Source organism: Lathamus discolor, chromosome 2, assembly GCF_037157495.1.
Source record: "Lathamus discolor isolate bLatDis1 chromosome 2, bLatDis1.hap1, whole genome shotgun sequence".
NCBI lineage: Eukaryota > Metazoa > Chordata > Aves > Psittaciformes > Psittacidae > Lathamus > Lathamus discolor.
In genome coordinates this window covers 152511829-152527255 of record NC_088885.1, presented here as the reverse complement: position 1 = coordinate 152527255, position 15427 = coordinate 152511829, and the positions used below count along the sequence as shown (strand labels likewise).

The 15427-nt window shown below is 40.7% G+C and overlaps 1 protein-coding gene across 1 annotated transcript in view; it reads left to right on the top strand.

Annotated features, from left to right (window-relative positions):
• Positions 1-15427, top strand: part of NDRG1 (N-myc downstream regulated 1) — a 39601-nt gene that overhangs the window by 16388 nt on the left and 7786 nt on the right. The window contains exons 4-9 of the mRNA XM_065668991.1: positions 6788-6893; positions 8598-8718; positions 10734-10796; positions 12382-12442; positions 12887-12973; positions 14592-14648. Coding sequence (XP_065525063.1) covers positions 6788-6893; positions 8598-8718; positions 10734-10796; positions 12382-12442; positions 12887-12973; positions 14592-14648 — 495 coding nt within the window. The remainder of the gene's footprint in view (positions 1-6787; positions 6894-8597; positions 8719-10733; positions 10797-12381; positions 12443-12886; positions 12974-14591; positions 14649-15427) is intronic.

Below are 15427 nucleotides of genomic sequence, written 5' to 3'. Positions count from 1 at the left end.
GGGAAAAGAGGCTTGCTGGGTTCTTTGCTTTTGTTAAGGGATGTAGGGAAGGAGTGTAGAAGGTGCAGGAATAAGGAAAGCTATTAAATTGTTCTCATCTCTTGAATATTCAGATCCTTGAAGGAAATAACCCTTTTTGTACTTTGTGGCATGTTGCACTTTATTTAAGCCTAAATTTTTGTTAATGTTTGGCAAATTAGTTTAAAATCCAACAAACTCAACAGTCTTTTCCTTGGAAACCAAGAGAAAGTTATCACAAACATCTTTACCATCTTTCAATGGCTCTTACTTATGTAGCAAAGCTGTAGTTTGCATTAATCCTGTATCTTCCCCTTCATCCTTTCTAATGATGAAACCCAGTGCCTGAAGTCTTGATAAATGCAAGTTAAAGCTGTCACCATGTGACTTCCTATAGGACAGTGCACAGCATGGGAGAAGCTTTCTGTTCGTGTCCAGATTGATCACTTGGTCTAAATAAATCTGAATCCCAGATTAAGTCTGCTAACAGGAATACTGTGGTATTTTGATTAAGAATGCAGAAGTGACCCGTATTTCATTTCTATTCTTGGAATAAATTGCTTGCTTTGTAAATCATGTGTATATATAGATATACTTTTTTTTTTTTTTAACTTTCAGCAAATTCTCTAAGCCTTTTGGGTTCTTTTTTTTCCATGTTTTGGATTAACTGTTGCTAGTCCAGAGCATTGGTTCTTTTTATTTAGCCCAGTTTTGCCAGCTCTTGCTTTTGAATGATCTTTCTTTGTTAGAGTTTAATCTTGGGTTGTTCTAGTTCAGGAAGGAAAAATGTGGAAGAACAGTCTCAATCCATTATGTTAAGAACTGCCACTGAAAGGAGGTTTAGCTTTGGTCCTTAAAACCACAAGTGTCCTACCTCTGTGTCATCTCTGGTTGGTTTATGAAAGAGGTGGTTTGAAGCAGTTGTGAGACTCTTGTTTAGTTCATTAGAGAAGTTCATGTGCGGCCCTGGAGGTTCCAGGTCGCTCAGGACGAACAGTGAAGCTCATATGTGTTCTTTACCAGCAACATGTCCCATGAGCCACTTGGGAGGAGGATGGACGTGGACAAGGAAGGAGGTGATCAGCCATTGGCAGGATGGAGCTTCTTTAGTGCCTGTGTATGGATGTGGGTATCCACTATATCCCTTGCAACTTGCTCCATCCTTCTGGGGGAAAATTATGCAGTGTTCTGTTACTGACTGCTTCTTCCACTAGTGAAAAGTAGCGACTGCCTGTGATGCATTTTGGTTCCAAGAATAGATTTTTGTCTAGTCATTCAGGTTTGGAAATAAATAGTTTTATTTCTCATGGTGTTTTAGACAGACTTGGGTTAAACATACGTTTCCATTTTTGAAGTAAGTCACCATATAGTGCAGTATCACCCTTCTGAAAGCACACATTGCAAGACGTGTGGTTATTCTCTGAACAAAAGCTTTCATGAAGTTACCAGGGGTTGGCCAAGAGAAGAGATGGAAGAACTGACAGCTCTGAATTGCCTTTAGACAGCACTGCCTGTCTGTATGTCTGTCTGTGGCACCCGCCTGAAAACTTAAGTGAATGTCCCCTGCCTTCCAAGAAGGGGAGTGTTCCTGGGGAACCCTGCTTTAGCACAGTTAATAAACTGGTGCAGGGCAGTGTGCCCTGTGCTGCTTTAGGTTGGCTTAATGCCAATGGCATTTTAATTGTATTTCCAGTTTGATGTATTTGCCTATTCTCTAGCTTGGCAGCGTTGGAGCCGATGGAGACCTGGCTCTTTGACATGGTATATATTCTCTTAACTCAGTGTTCCGGAAGTGAGCAGTCCATCAGGATACTGCTTCCCCCAGTGACTAAGCAAATGGATAACTAAGGATGATCAGGGGCTGGAGCATCTCCTGTATGAAGACAGGCTGAGAAAGTTGGGGCTGTTCAGCCTGGAGAAGACAAGGCTGCGTGGAGACCTCATAGCAGCCTTCCAGTACCTGAAATGGGGCTACAGGGATGCTGGGGATGGACTCTTTACTAGGGACTGTAGTGACAGGACAAGGTGTAATGGGTTAAAACTTAAACAGAGGAAGTTTAGATTGGATATAAGAAAGTCCTTTCCTGTTAGGGTGGTGAGGCACTGGAATGGGTTTCCCAGGGAAGTTGTGAATGCTCCATCCCTGTCAGTGTTTAAGGCCAGGTTGGACAGAGCCTTGGGTGACAGAGTCTAGGGTGAGGTGACCCTGCCCATGGCAGGGGAGTTGGAACTGGATGATCTTGAGGTCCTTTCCAACCCTAACTATTCTATGATTCTGTGAGTCTAAACTTTCCAAAATCTGTGTCAGCTGTAGGTGGTAAAGGTGAGTTTCTCCCTTGGAATTCATGGCTTATAGCCATCTGTACCCACTGGCATGCAAGAGCCATTTATGCTTCCCCTCCTCCTCCTGCCCGTGAAGGGAAAGAAATCAGCTGGTCATCATGGTGCAATGGGGTGGGTTTCCTGCTGGTGTCAGTGGAAGGTGTTTGGAATGTTGCAAATGTTACACGGATTTCCTCACCCTTTCACGTCTCTGAAGGAAAGGGATGGGGGTGGTTGTGGGTTTGTGCTTTTGCCAGGCAGTGTGACCCAGTGCTAATAGGGATAGGAAGAATTCCTGGGCAGAGCTATTACAATAATCTGCTTCAGTTCCTGCACCAAAGTTTTTGTTACTGGCTTCCCCCTTAGCAGTCACTGACATTTACATCTAAAATCATGATACATATTAATATACTGTTAATGTAATTAAGTGACTACCTGAACTGGGAAACTTTTTACTTAATATTGCTAATTTAATACAGAAAACTAAACAAACAAAACCAAAACAGGAAAAAACCCAAAAAGATAAAAAGAAAAAAATATCTGGAAAGGTGGGCATGGGGGTTTTAGAAACACACGAGATGAATTGAAATAGCTATTTTGGAGCAGAAAAAGCTAGAGGAAAAATGCTCAATAGCTTCAGGGAAAAGGGGATTTGAAACCCAGCAGTACAATATCATAGTAAAAGCTCGAATATATTTGTTCTTCAAGATACTGGAGGGGAAAAAAAACAAAAGAGAAAAGTAGCATGTGTAGGTCTTGCTGTATTAAATTGAAGTAATACAAATATAAAATATAGTGCCGCTTAGCAATTTAAAAGCAATTTAAATCCTCTTTAAAAGCTTTGAAGCTTTTCCCTCAGTTCTGAGTCAAGAGAAGGGAGGTACGTTTAAAAGGCATAAGAGAAATTAAAATAGAAGGATGAGATGGTAATGAAGGATTCAGTGTATTTGAAAGCTTTAAGGTAATCTTGATGGAATGCAGTATTTTAAGTAAAATATAAATTATGGCAGTCTTTAGCAAAATATGCAGTGTGTGTATTTTCCTTTTTAGATATCTAAAGTGCTTTGGTTGCACGTTCCATACTTCAGAAAACAGCTTATTAATAAAGATGTTCCTCAATCCATGTAATCCTTAGCCAGGGTAGAGAGGAAAAGGAATAAATGGGCTCTTGCATGTTACCAACTTAGAAGCTGGCTCCCCCTTCTAACCTAACGCCAAAACATCAAAAAAGGTCACTTGGCCCCAAAATAAAGTCTACTTTAGCACAGATCAGCTCCTTCAAACTCAGCATCTCTTAAATTGCATGTATTGAAAGCATTTGTGTGTGTGCTTTTAGGGCATGAAGATGACTGCACCTCTGTTAAAGTGAGAGATGTGAACAGATGGTGTGTTTGTCTTTATCCTTATATCGGATTAGTGTACCTTGGATTTTTTTCCAAGATAGTGTTTTAATACAAATCAGTTGGTGAAGAGCCTCTTACTATAATATCAATGTTGATTGGGACGTACTGCCATCTGGTTTTAGTGCTCTGCGTTTGGAAAACATCCATCCCTACATCACGTAGACAAATCTCTTGATCTTTAATAGGATCAATAGGGATGTGAAGTTGTTTGTTTGATGTCACTGAACAAACTGGTTTGAACTGATTGGGGTATTTTAGGAGAACCTCTTGGGTATTCACTGTATAGAATTCACGCTAATGAGAAATAGCACAACTCTCTAGAACTAGGGGAGTCTTACTGTGAAGATAATGAGGAATTAAGCCAATTGTTAAAGTGACTGTGATTTATGCCAGTAATTAAGAGTATGGTCGCCTGTCTTCTCTGAACTATTTTTAGTTGACACTGAGTATGAACTAGACTGGGGTTTCTAGTTTCAGAAGAACTGGCTGTGGGTGTCAGTGTGGGATGTTCAGGTCCAAGGGTATGGCTTTATCTACCATGAAGAGATATTTTTTCCTTTCATGCACAAAGGAGGAAGATCCCAAATCTTGAAAGGTGGGTTACCTCCTAAGAAAACCTATTCTAGGCTTTCAGTGCTGGTACTGGAAGGATCTAGCAATAATAATGTGATGATGCAAAATGCCTGTTAGTCTTCAACTGAGGATGAAATGATTTCTATATAGCACGTTCTTTAAGAGATGTTACACAATATTGCTTACTGTCATTACTGGTGTTAAGGCTGCCAAGCTATCTGTTGTCACACTTTATATTGAAAATTATCTAAGTACAGAAGGAAAGTGTAATGTGGAAAATATTAATTGCTGTATTAGTTGCTATTTATTGCTACTGCAGATCTCTTCTAGAGTATTGTATGATAAATATACCAACAGTACCATATTTTCTGCCAAAAATGAAACTTAATGGTATTAGTATGACTGATTTAGGAATATTTATGATGTTGCTTATCTAATTTGGATAATATTCGATTTCAAACATTTCAAGTCCTAATTTTTGTTGTGCAGAATCATTCTGACTTACACTAATTTTTTGAAGTCTTTTGTCTTCTTACCAGAAACTTTTAATCCTGTTTTTTAGGAAAGAATGAGCTTTTGATTTAACTCAGAATAAGTCTGGTATGATTTTGCATGAAATGATAAAACTCCAATGAAATTAAGCTAAACTTGTCAAAACCTGATTGAAACAGCAACAGGAAAGACTACTAATTCTCAGGCTTGAAATTTGGTACTTTGTACCTTGTGCAGTGAAGACTTGGCTCATCTTTGATCTCTGAGCTCTATTGAGTAAGTCTGTCTCCTGGACAAACCTGACTCAAATCCTATTTAAGAATGACATCCTCATAAGTTAGTCTGTTTTGTTTTTTCTAGCTGGGCATTGTGGGAGTCATAAGCCTGTGTAGGATAGCAGCTTGTCTATATAACCCAATTTCCTACTTGGACAAAGTAGAAACCATCTACTGTCCTCTGACTTGCTGGATCTATCACTCTGTTTTGCCTAAAGATGGTGCTGGATATGGAAGACACAGCTTACATGCTAAATAATGCAGTGAGTATGCAGAGGAATGAATCTTGAAGGAGTTGTAAAAGCTGAAAACTAGCGTTTCAATGGAGTGTCGTTCAGATAGCAGCGATGCTCAGCTCGCCCAGTGTAATAGGAGGGGATGGATTTTGATCCATTGCTGTAATTGTAATTTAAAACTAATGTAAGTATGCAATTACAGAATCCCAATTGCAGGGAAAATAGGTGACTTGTGGAATGGTATTGCCCAGCATTCTTATTTTCAACAAAATGTATGGTGTAATCTCTGTAGATCAAATTACTACCTCAGATCTCTGAAGAGCTTTTGGGTGTTGCCCTGTAACAGTGTTCAGAGTTCGTACACTTCTGATTTCTGCAGCATAATTTCTAATAGATTTGAATTTAACTTGGGCTTTGTCTCTGGGCATTACTGCATAGAGAAGTCAAGCAAGCCCTGCAGCAGGGTATCTGTCTCGTACAATAAAGGAAGTATTCTGGTGAAATGCTAAGCCTGGCTTCTAACTATGTACTGTCTTGACTGTTATGTGAGTGTAATGGTACTGTAAACAAGTGTCATAAATAGCTGTTGTTTTGTGATTACCTTTATATATGTTGGCAAAATAATAAATTGCTTATATCCATCTGAAGTTCAAGTGCAAAAGAAACAACCTCTTCTGCATGTTGTGGATGTTAGTATGACCTAAGCAACATCTAGGTACATAGACATCAATGCATAAAAGATGATACTCAAGGGGGGCATTGATTTGATATTAAAGGTGTCCTTAGCTTGAAGTTCATTTAATAGTACAAACTCCTATTATGTCACATAATGGCAGGATGCTGCTTAATGTTTCTCAATTTCTCAACACTGCAGTGTTGAGGATCTGCTGCTCTATAGCAAACCTTAGTTGGGTTTATGCTCAGGTCTGTACATAGCAAGCCATAAAACTAACAGATGTGGCTGTTGTGTTTATTGAGGAAGGCTACTAAAATCACAAGGCCCTACAGTGTGGTAAGTCTTTATGGTGAATACAGACCACTTAATACTGCTTTCTTTGGAGTTATTTGCTGAGTCTTCTTCCTAGAAACAGAAGTATTTTATCGTGGCAAATTGCACTTCCGCAAATGTCAACAGTCATAGTTGCAAACAGTTATTTTAGGTGTCATTCCACCAAATGGCTTACTTTTTTCTTTTTCCTTATGCTGCCTTTTAATGAGGTTACAACCTGTTTAACTATTCCCTCAGCATTTGGTTAGAACAAGCAACTTAAGTGCTTCTGTGGTCATCTGTGGACTGGGGTGGGTGAAAGCCAAATTTACAATGTGGAAGAGAACAGGGTGTGTTTGCATTGGAATTACAGATACTCCCTGGCTGAGGCAGACCCTGGGATGGGGCAGAACCTGTCCTTGATCAGAGCTCTGCTGTAACATGGACATGCCCCTGACAGTTCCTCCTCTTCTTTGCCAGGAGCAAGATGTGGAGACTGTGCATGGCTCAGTCCATGTCACCATGTGTGGGACCCCCAGAGGGAACCGGCCGGCTATCCTCACCTACCATGACATTGGGCTGAACCGTAAGTAGACTTTTTAATAGCACGGGTATGGCCTGGTTCCTTTACAATACTGCTGTAATCAAAGGTGTGGAAGCTGTGATGGTTAGGAAGCCTTTCCCACGTCCTTGTTTATGTGCACTGCAGCCTGTTAGATGGCACCTAATTCTGCCCTTATAACAAGTTTAATTCTCAGATTATTTTATCTTCACAAAGTAAGTGGAATATTTCATTTAAAGGAGCAAAAGATTTCTCCTAGCTCATAGTGACCATGTAGAAAGGCTGTGAAAACACTTTCAGGGGTGGCTGACAGTGTATTGCTGGCATGACTGAAAACAACATTGCTGGTGCTTTGCCTTAGGTTCCTGTCTGATAACCAGTCTTATGCTGCTGTGGGTTTATATGAATTGCATGTCAAAGCAGGATGATAAAATGAGTGCTGGCATTATGTCCTTAGCCAGTATTAAGAAAATAACTTTGAAAGATCTTTTATGTGTCAGATCCAAGAATATAGTGACCTGATTTGCTCTAATACAGCCAGATTTGCTCCAATTTCTCTTTTCACCAGTACTGTGTACTTCACACAATTTACTGTTTCTTGATCGATTGTCAATATTTATATTTAAAAACACCTGGAGATTTTTAAAATGTGGTTATTGCTGGGGGGGACAGATATTAAACACAAAAATCTGTTTTCTTGGCTGTCTTTTGTGGAACTGCCTTTATTCTGGATTTTCAGTGTATTGGGGCAGAGCCTAATCAGGATCCTGTCTTTGAATAAGAGTTTATTCTTTCTACAGTAAATGTGTATCTTCATGGTGAATAAACTTTTCTCTCCCTTTGAAAGGGGAAGAACCTTTTCCCAAACTTGCGTATTCCTCTAAAGCTGATTTTTAGCTAAATGTTTTGTATTCTGCAGTTATTGTGCTTGTACGTTGTAGTGCGAAGACATTCAGAAACACAGAGTATTGAACTGTTTTCTAGGCATCTCAAAGCTGGAGCTACAGAATTCATGCTTTCAACTCCAGGAGGAAAAACCCTCTCCCCACATTAATATTGCCCATGGCAGGGGGGTTGGAACTAGATGATGTTAAGGTTCTTTCCAACCCTAACTATTCTCTGATTCTAAATCAAATCACCTCAAAACTGGGAGCCCGCAGCACTGAGTGTCCCAGAAGGACGCCTTTGTCTTGAGCTGCCTGCAGCAGACGATCATGTAGTGTTTCTCATGTAATATTTGGGCAAAAGCACAAGTCACGCTCTTAGATACCTTTTTCCTCCATCTGTTTTGACACAGTCCAAAGAAAAATGACTGGACAAGTAAATGCACAACTTTAAGCCAAAACCTGTGTTGAACACTCCTGGCTGCGTTTTATTAGTGTATTAGCTTCACATAAAGAATAGCTTTTTGATGTTTTGAGGTATCAAGCAAATATTTCTGGCAGGTACCAAAATAACATGGATAAACGTTATCTGGCCATGATGAAGAAGCTGTGCAGGGGTTTTACTTTAAGGAATTGGAGCAAGCTGGCACAGGTTTTCTTGTAGCAAGGCTTTACTGATATTTCCTCCTTAGACTACCAGTTTTCCTGGGCTATAATATAGCTCACCCAACTGAACCAACTTTTTGTTAACCCGCAGGACACGTTAATAAATGATTTTATTACAGCTGCAAATTTACCATTTCCTCTCAGCATAATTATTCCTTATTTTCTTTTCCTTGTCAAGATAAAACTTGCTTCAATCCTCTCTTCAACTTTGAGGATATGCAGGAAATCACCCAGCACTTTGCAGTCTGCCATGTGGATGCCCCAGGTCAGCAGGATGGAGCACCGTCTTTCCAAGCTGGGTGAGTCGTCAGGGAAACAGCTTATGCTTTTAGAATTATCCTCTCTGTTGAAAGAGTCTTGATCTGCAGTTGAATTAAAAGCACTTGCAGCAAACACAGTAGTTGGCTTTTGAACTTCAGTCCTGACACTCTTTCTAAGGTACTGCAGCTCTGGGAGCTCTGTGTTGTGCCATTTCATGGTAGACTTTGGGGCTGTAATTTTGTATTTTAACTATACTGCTTGTAGAGCAGTTCCTTGACAGAGGTCTGTATCTGTCAGTTGAAATATCGAGTTACCTTGTTTTGTAATGATATCCTCAACACAAATATGAAGCTAAATTGTTCGATAGGCATTAGCCACTATACAATGTCCTTCCTAAATCCATGGTTTTTGTGAAATGGCAGCATGGTAGATCTTGATATGTAGACTTGACAACTTATCTGGAAAATCTAAGTTTTTGGACAGTGACAAAGTGATGTATCCCCATAGAATATCATAGATAGCTGCATACTCCTGTACGTGTATCATGTATGACGCTCTAATGCTTGGAAACCTTGTGTGCCATGAGCAGCCTTTGCCAAAATCTGTATCCCATTTAGATCAAATGTCACAGGTTTGCCTTAAGATGCCCCAGGGATAGGAATAAGCTTGGTTGAGGAAGGGAGCAGCCAAGATGTCAAGGGGAGGGTACAAGGAAAGGAACTAGTTGCTCTATAAGAGCTAGGCATTAAGGAGCTTATATGTACCCTCATTGCATGAGCCAGTCTGTTTCCCTTCTGAACTGTTAAGCTGCTCTGATGCTGAGGAGGTCACAATGGGCCACATTCTCAGCTAGTGTTAACTGCAATGGTTCAGTTGTCTGAGAGCAACCCATAAAGATATTTCAGTTCCCCCCTGCCCACTTTGTATTTGTTTGAATCTCAAGCTTTTAAGTGTCTTAACCTTTATGTCCTGAACAAGAGTTAATGCTTCTGAATTGTCAGCTGCACAAGGCAGCCATCATGATCTGTGCTAGTAAAGACCACTGCCTAAAAACATCATGATGACAGCACAGGAAGCTGTATTACCTCTCCCAACCCTCCAACTATGAAACCAGCATGCTGAGGTTTAAAATCATAGCTGTGATGACACTAGCCTTTGTCATGATAAGGCTTGTTGTAGCGAAGTTGGACTAGATGACATTTGAAGGTCCCTTCCAATCCAAACAATTCTATGATTCTATAAGGTTTAGGTTCCTAACAAGAAAAATCTAAAAAAATAACTTTAAACTAGATTTGTAGTGATTTGGGGTTTCAAGTTGGGTTTCATTTTGGGGAATAAACCAGAGAATCACTAGGTGTAGCCTTGATGGGAAGCCAAGATTTGGATCCATCCTAAGCAGATGTTCTCCAGCTACTTTTAGGTGGATTTTTTTCCCATGTGCTGCTTACTTGAGATTGTGCTCATAATTTCCTTCCCTGAAGACTTTGTTTCTGCTCTGCAGCAGACCAGGAGCTGACAGCTGGTTTTATTGAACTTCCTCAGCAGCTTTGTAGCCCTTCCTGCCTTCATTTTCCTCATCCATATTAATCTATTCTCACCTATCCTGTGGTAATTTGTGAGCCCATGAAAACATGCATTCAAATTATTTGCCAAAGGTCTAGATTTGCTTGCTGTAGCCTGTGATTCTGCAGCATGGAAACTTCTTTGGGGTGGACCCAAAGTATAAATGTGCTGAATGTGGTTGGGAACTTGCCTCTTAAGCTCAAAAGTGTTAACTTTTCTTGGAAGAGATTCACTATGGTCTGTTTTGCTCTCAGCCAGACCAGACATCGATCATCCTGTAACTCACGAAGAGTACCATATAGATTACACCCCTATTTGTGCTAAATTACTTACTTGTGCTTGCTCCTGATTTAAATTCAGGTCATACAGTCAATAATCTTGTAATGAACGCATTCGGTATTAAATCTGCAGTGACCGCTGTGTCTCTGAACATGCCAGCCTACTCTACTGGAAGTGGTGTATTAACGCCACAAACGCGTATTTGTTGTAGGTACGTGTATCCCTCCATGGATCAGCTGGCTGAAATGCTCCCGGGAATCCTGAAACAGTTTGGGTGAGTACAGAGTTATTTACCTATTTCCCTCATTCTTCACTCTATGTGGCACACTGTAAGAGCAGGGCAGAGCCCCTGAAGCTCCTGTCTGGCTCTCTGGCATTATGTTTCCTAGAACTGAAGTTGTGCTTGGCTTTTAATTCCTCTGCTATAGATGGATCATTTTGCCTTTGTTTCTGACAGAGCTTATATTTTGGCCTTTTTTGAAATGTCAGTTTATTTTTAAACAGGAAGCAACTTGGAGTGAAATCCCATGTGCCTAATTTAGGGGCTTCCTCCAGTATTTTCTATACATCAGCCTCACAGGGGCAGGGCACAGACAATCTGTTCTTCCCACTGTAACAACTCATGTTTTCCTGTGCAGTTAGCAGGACAAAAAAACATGGTCCCATCTAAAGGCACTGCTTTGTTTGTGTGGCTTGAGTGTCTGAGGGGGTCAGTCTGACCTCCTCAAGCCTCTTCTACTACCAAGTGCAGATGTTAGGGTGCTGATATTGAAGGATCTTGTGGCAGTGTTCCTCTCTTTACCTGCAACAAGTTTTGGTGTGTGTTCCCCCTTGGAGCTGTAGCTGCAAAGGTACCTTCAATGAGTGCTCCAGGCACACAAGGAAGAGTTCAGGTGGGCACCTCCAAGGGGTTTTCAGACCAAACAGAGAAAATCCAGGATTAGGGTCAGGCAGATGTATAAAACAGTCTGGACTGCATGTGGGGGTTTCAGTTTCAGACCAGCACCCTAATTGTTCAGCTGTAACTGGCTGTTACAGTACCTTGGACCAGTTTACCGTACTAAAGAGATGTGTTTCTGAAACACCCAATGTAAGGCACAGGGCTCTTAATTCTGCTCTTGCACTGAAAAAAATCCCTGCTACCATAATGTCATTACCTTAAAAATCAATTAAACTGCAGTGTACTTATAAAGCCTTGATTTAATATTGCTAAAGAGAATGAAAACTGTCCTCAGGTGTTTTCCTAAAAGCATTGTATAACCTGTTTTTGAGTGGTTTTGTCTAGTCTTCCCTTCCATGTATTTTCTAAGACCTTGAAGGCGATGCTTTAAACCCAATTTCAGTTAATGCAAATATTTGGTTTGTCTCTGCCCTGTTTGGTTATGAAGTTTAAACTTAATCACTGCAGTGGCTGGATAGCAGGAGAGGTTTGCCTGCCAGCCCCCAGTTAGAGAGGAATCAGTGTCCCAACTGGATAGAAGGCGGAGGGAGCTGGGAGAGGGGGAGCTTTGTATTTAGGTTGCAGATTTAGGACTGTGTCTTATAAGCTTTTCTGGCAAAGACCATTTCCTTCAGGATCAGAACAATGCTATGGTTGCTGAGTGTATTTACTTAAGTGAGAATTGCTGCTGCACTGCACTGTGTGAGGACCATTGTCCTGTAAACCTATTGAAAACGAACTAGCTGCCGCATCCAGTTCCTTAGCGGGGCTGGTGGCACTGCTGAGGGTCCATGGTGTGCCTGAGCTGCAGCCCACCCTCCTGTAGATACCCGCTGGCATGTGAAAGAGGAAGGCTGCTGATGTGGGTTTATTTTCAGTGCTCTTAGTCATTTGTCTCTTCTGGTTTATTGCTGTGCAGGCTGAAGACCGTTATAGGAATGGGAACTGGAGCTGGTGCTTACATCTTAACCAGATTTGCTGTAAGTTTTGCGGAGCTTCCTTGAAGCCTCCAACCCAATTTCCCTGACACATTGCCATCCCTGTAGCGTGCGCAGAGAATTCCTGCTCTGCCGTGCCCATTTAAGTAAGCAGTCAGGCTTTTAGGTGAAATACCACAATCTGGGGGATAGCTAAGCCAGAAGACCTAGATTTTTCCATTTTAAGGCCTGGGCTCTACCCAGTTAATTTGCAGAAGGTTTTTTTAATGGGAGTTCTCTATTTAAACTGAGGGTGGAGAAGAAGTCAAGTCTTAATGTTCTCCAGCTGCTCAGCTGAATTGCTTTAATGAAAAATCTTTTTTTTTCCATACATATGCTTGTCTTGTGCTAGATCAAACCAGACCCCAGGAGATAATTTGCTAATTTAGGTTTTATGCTGACTGTCAAAGGATATGCGATGAATCTTAAATCTCTTTTCTTTTGCAGTTAAACCACGCAGAGATGGTGGAGGGATTAGTTCTCATTAATGTAAACCCTTGTGCTGAAGGTTGGATGGACTGGGCAGCAACAAAGGTAAACACTTAAGTTAGGAGAATAAATCATTCTATGAGCCTGTCAAGCATGGGCAAGCTTGTGTGTTAAGACATAGCTGCAGACACAAAATATCCCAAGCTGAATTCCTTTGGGGTTTATTCTTTCATTTGCAAACATACCTACTGCAGAGCTAGTGGTAAAAATAAGTACTTTGTGAAAGAGATACCTATGGTACAATGGGTATAGACAGGTCTTAAGAGCTAGTAACTGCTGGGGAAAATTCAGTTTAACCTGTACACAGGGTAGTTCTGGAAACAACTTACTTGCAAGTAAACTCTGAGCATAGTGGAACATTCAGTTCTTTCTTGTCCGTGGCTTGTTAACCAGCACGGTCCAAAACGGGAACTAGAGCACAGAAAAATGTTTAGAACAACATCTTGTAGGTTTCAGTCATCTAGCTGAGTCCTGGATGCCAAAAAGCCTCAGAAAAAGTCTATGGTAACTGTGGACAGAATGTCCATACAGCCTAAATTATAAGTGAAAGTTCACATATACAGAAGCTCCTGTTAACTGGTTTTTGTAGTTGTAAGAGATTTCAGTGTGGGGAAAGAGGTGCTGAGAACTGGTTTCAATAATCTTCCTGGAGCTAGTATATGTAATTATAAATGCTACATTACATGTCGCTCAGATTTAACCTGTTAAGACATTTTTCAGGGTAAGCTGATGGAAGGCACTTTGTATCATTCAGGGTCATGTTTTTGATGTAAACACTGAGAAGTACAAAAATGAGTGCATCATCTTTTAACCACATGTAGACAACCCACTATAAGTGTCTAGGGTGACATTAAATGTAATGACAACCTTATAATACTAGGAGAAATTGGGATGTTTAAAGGCTTAGTTAATATTTTTTTAAGTAACTTTGCATACCAGTTTATTTTGGTGAGTTTCATCCAGAAGTGTATTTAGTAACTCACCTACACTGAGATGTACCAGTCTCATTGACCCATTTTGATTATCTCACCCAGTGTCTCACCATAATTAAATTCTTCCATATCTGTGCTTTTGCTTTCCATCTCTTGTAAGTATTGCTGACTTTAGGAATACAGCAGGTACCCTGTATCCTTACAAAGCAAGAGCATGTACTCTGGGACATGAGCTTTAGGTACTAAAAATGCATTGTCAGTGTGAGCTGTTAGGGAGGAGATTGGGCAATGAGGTGAAATGACACCCATCTGGCTAGCTTGCTTGGTGTTCTTGCAGTGAGTGATTCCAGATGTACACCTATGCCACTAGTAGTGTGTCCCTATATAACTAATGGGCTTTAGTTGACTTCAGGGGAAAAAATACCAATCCAGGATATGGTACCTATAAAGATAGCAGAGAAATACCCCTTGGTCTACTTAGAATCATAGAATAGTTAGGGTTGGAAAGGACCTCAAGATCATCCAGTTCCAACCCCCCTGCCATGGGCAGGGACACCTCACACTAAAGCATGTCATCCAAGGCTTCATCCAACCTGGCCTTGAACACTGCCAGGGATGGAGCACTCACAACCTCCCTGGGCAACCTATTCCAGTGCCTATGGGTGATTGAATGGTTTCAGTTATTCAAGGATTGTTTTAACATCAGATACTTAGATAATCTTGCTGTTCAGATTTCAGGTTGGACAAATGCTTTACCAGACATGGTCATTTCACATCTTTTTGGAAAGGTAAGGATGTCCAAAACATTGCTCTGATGCATTTGGTCATCAGTATGTACCTCCTGGGGCTGGGAGGAGGGAGAAACCTTCACTTAAACAACAAAGTATGAAGTTAAGATGTGATATAGAATTCATACTTGTGCTTCAAGTATTTTGGAGGTGTCATTCTGCTTTGGGGCTTGCTGTGTCCTGATGACTTAAGTGCATCTCAGTGATGACATTCCTATTAGGTTGTCCATCTGTAGGTAGCCAACACTTAAGCATGGGCATAAGCATCATATGTGTTCATGTCCTGACTATAATGTACTTGTAACTCTGAGAAAGCTGGTTATTAGTACTAATGGTGCTCTTTGGTTCAAGCCTACTTTAATGGAAAGTTCTGTACTGAGGCTGTTTTGCTGGGCTTAAAACTGTCAGTAAATGCAATGGAAAACTCCATTCCAGCAGAAAAGGGAATTAATCTATAAAGACTTTAGAACCAAACTGTTTGAAAATGTTAGTGATTGAAGTCCTTGAAGCTCAGTTATTTACTATTGTGAAACTGAGTTCCACATTACATGTGTTTGTAAGCTTTCAACATCTGCTTTACTCTGGAAACATCTATTGAGCTTCTTACCCTGACTCATTTTGTTTTAAAACCTCACACTTGTAGTGCAGATGGTTACGGTCAGACAACTGCATGTTTTGAAATTGTAAGATCTTGACATTACAACATATTGAAGTTTTAAAGCAAAAGTGTGGTACTGCAGTTGGAGGCTAATATTAATCCCGGGTGGCACCAATGGATG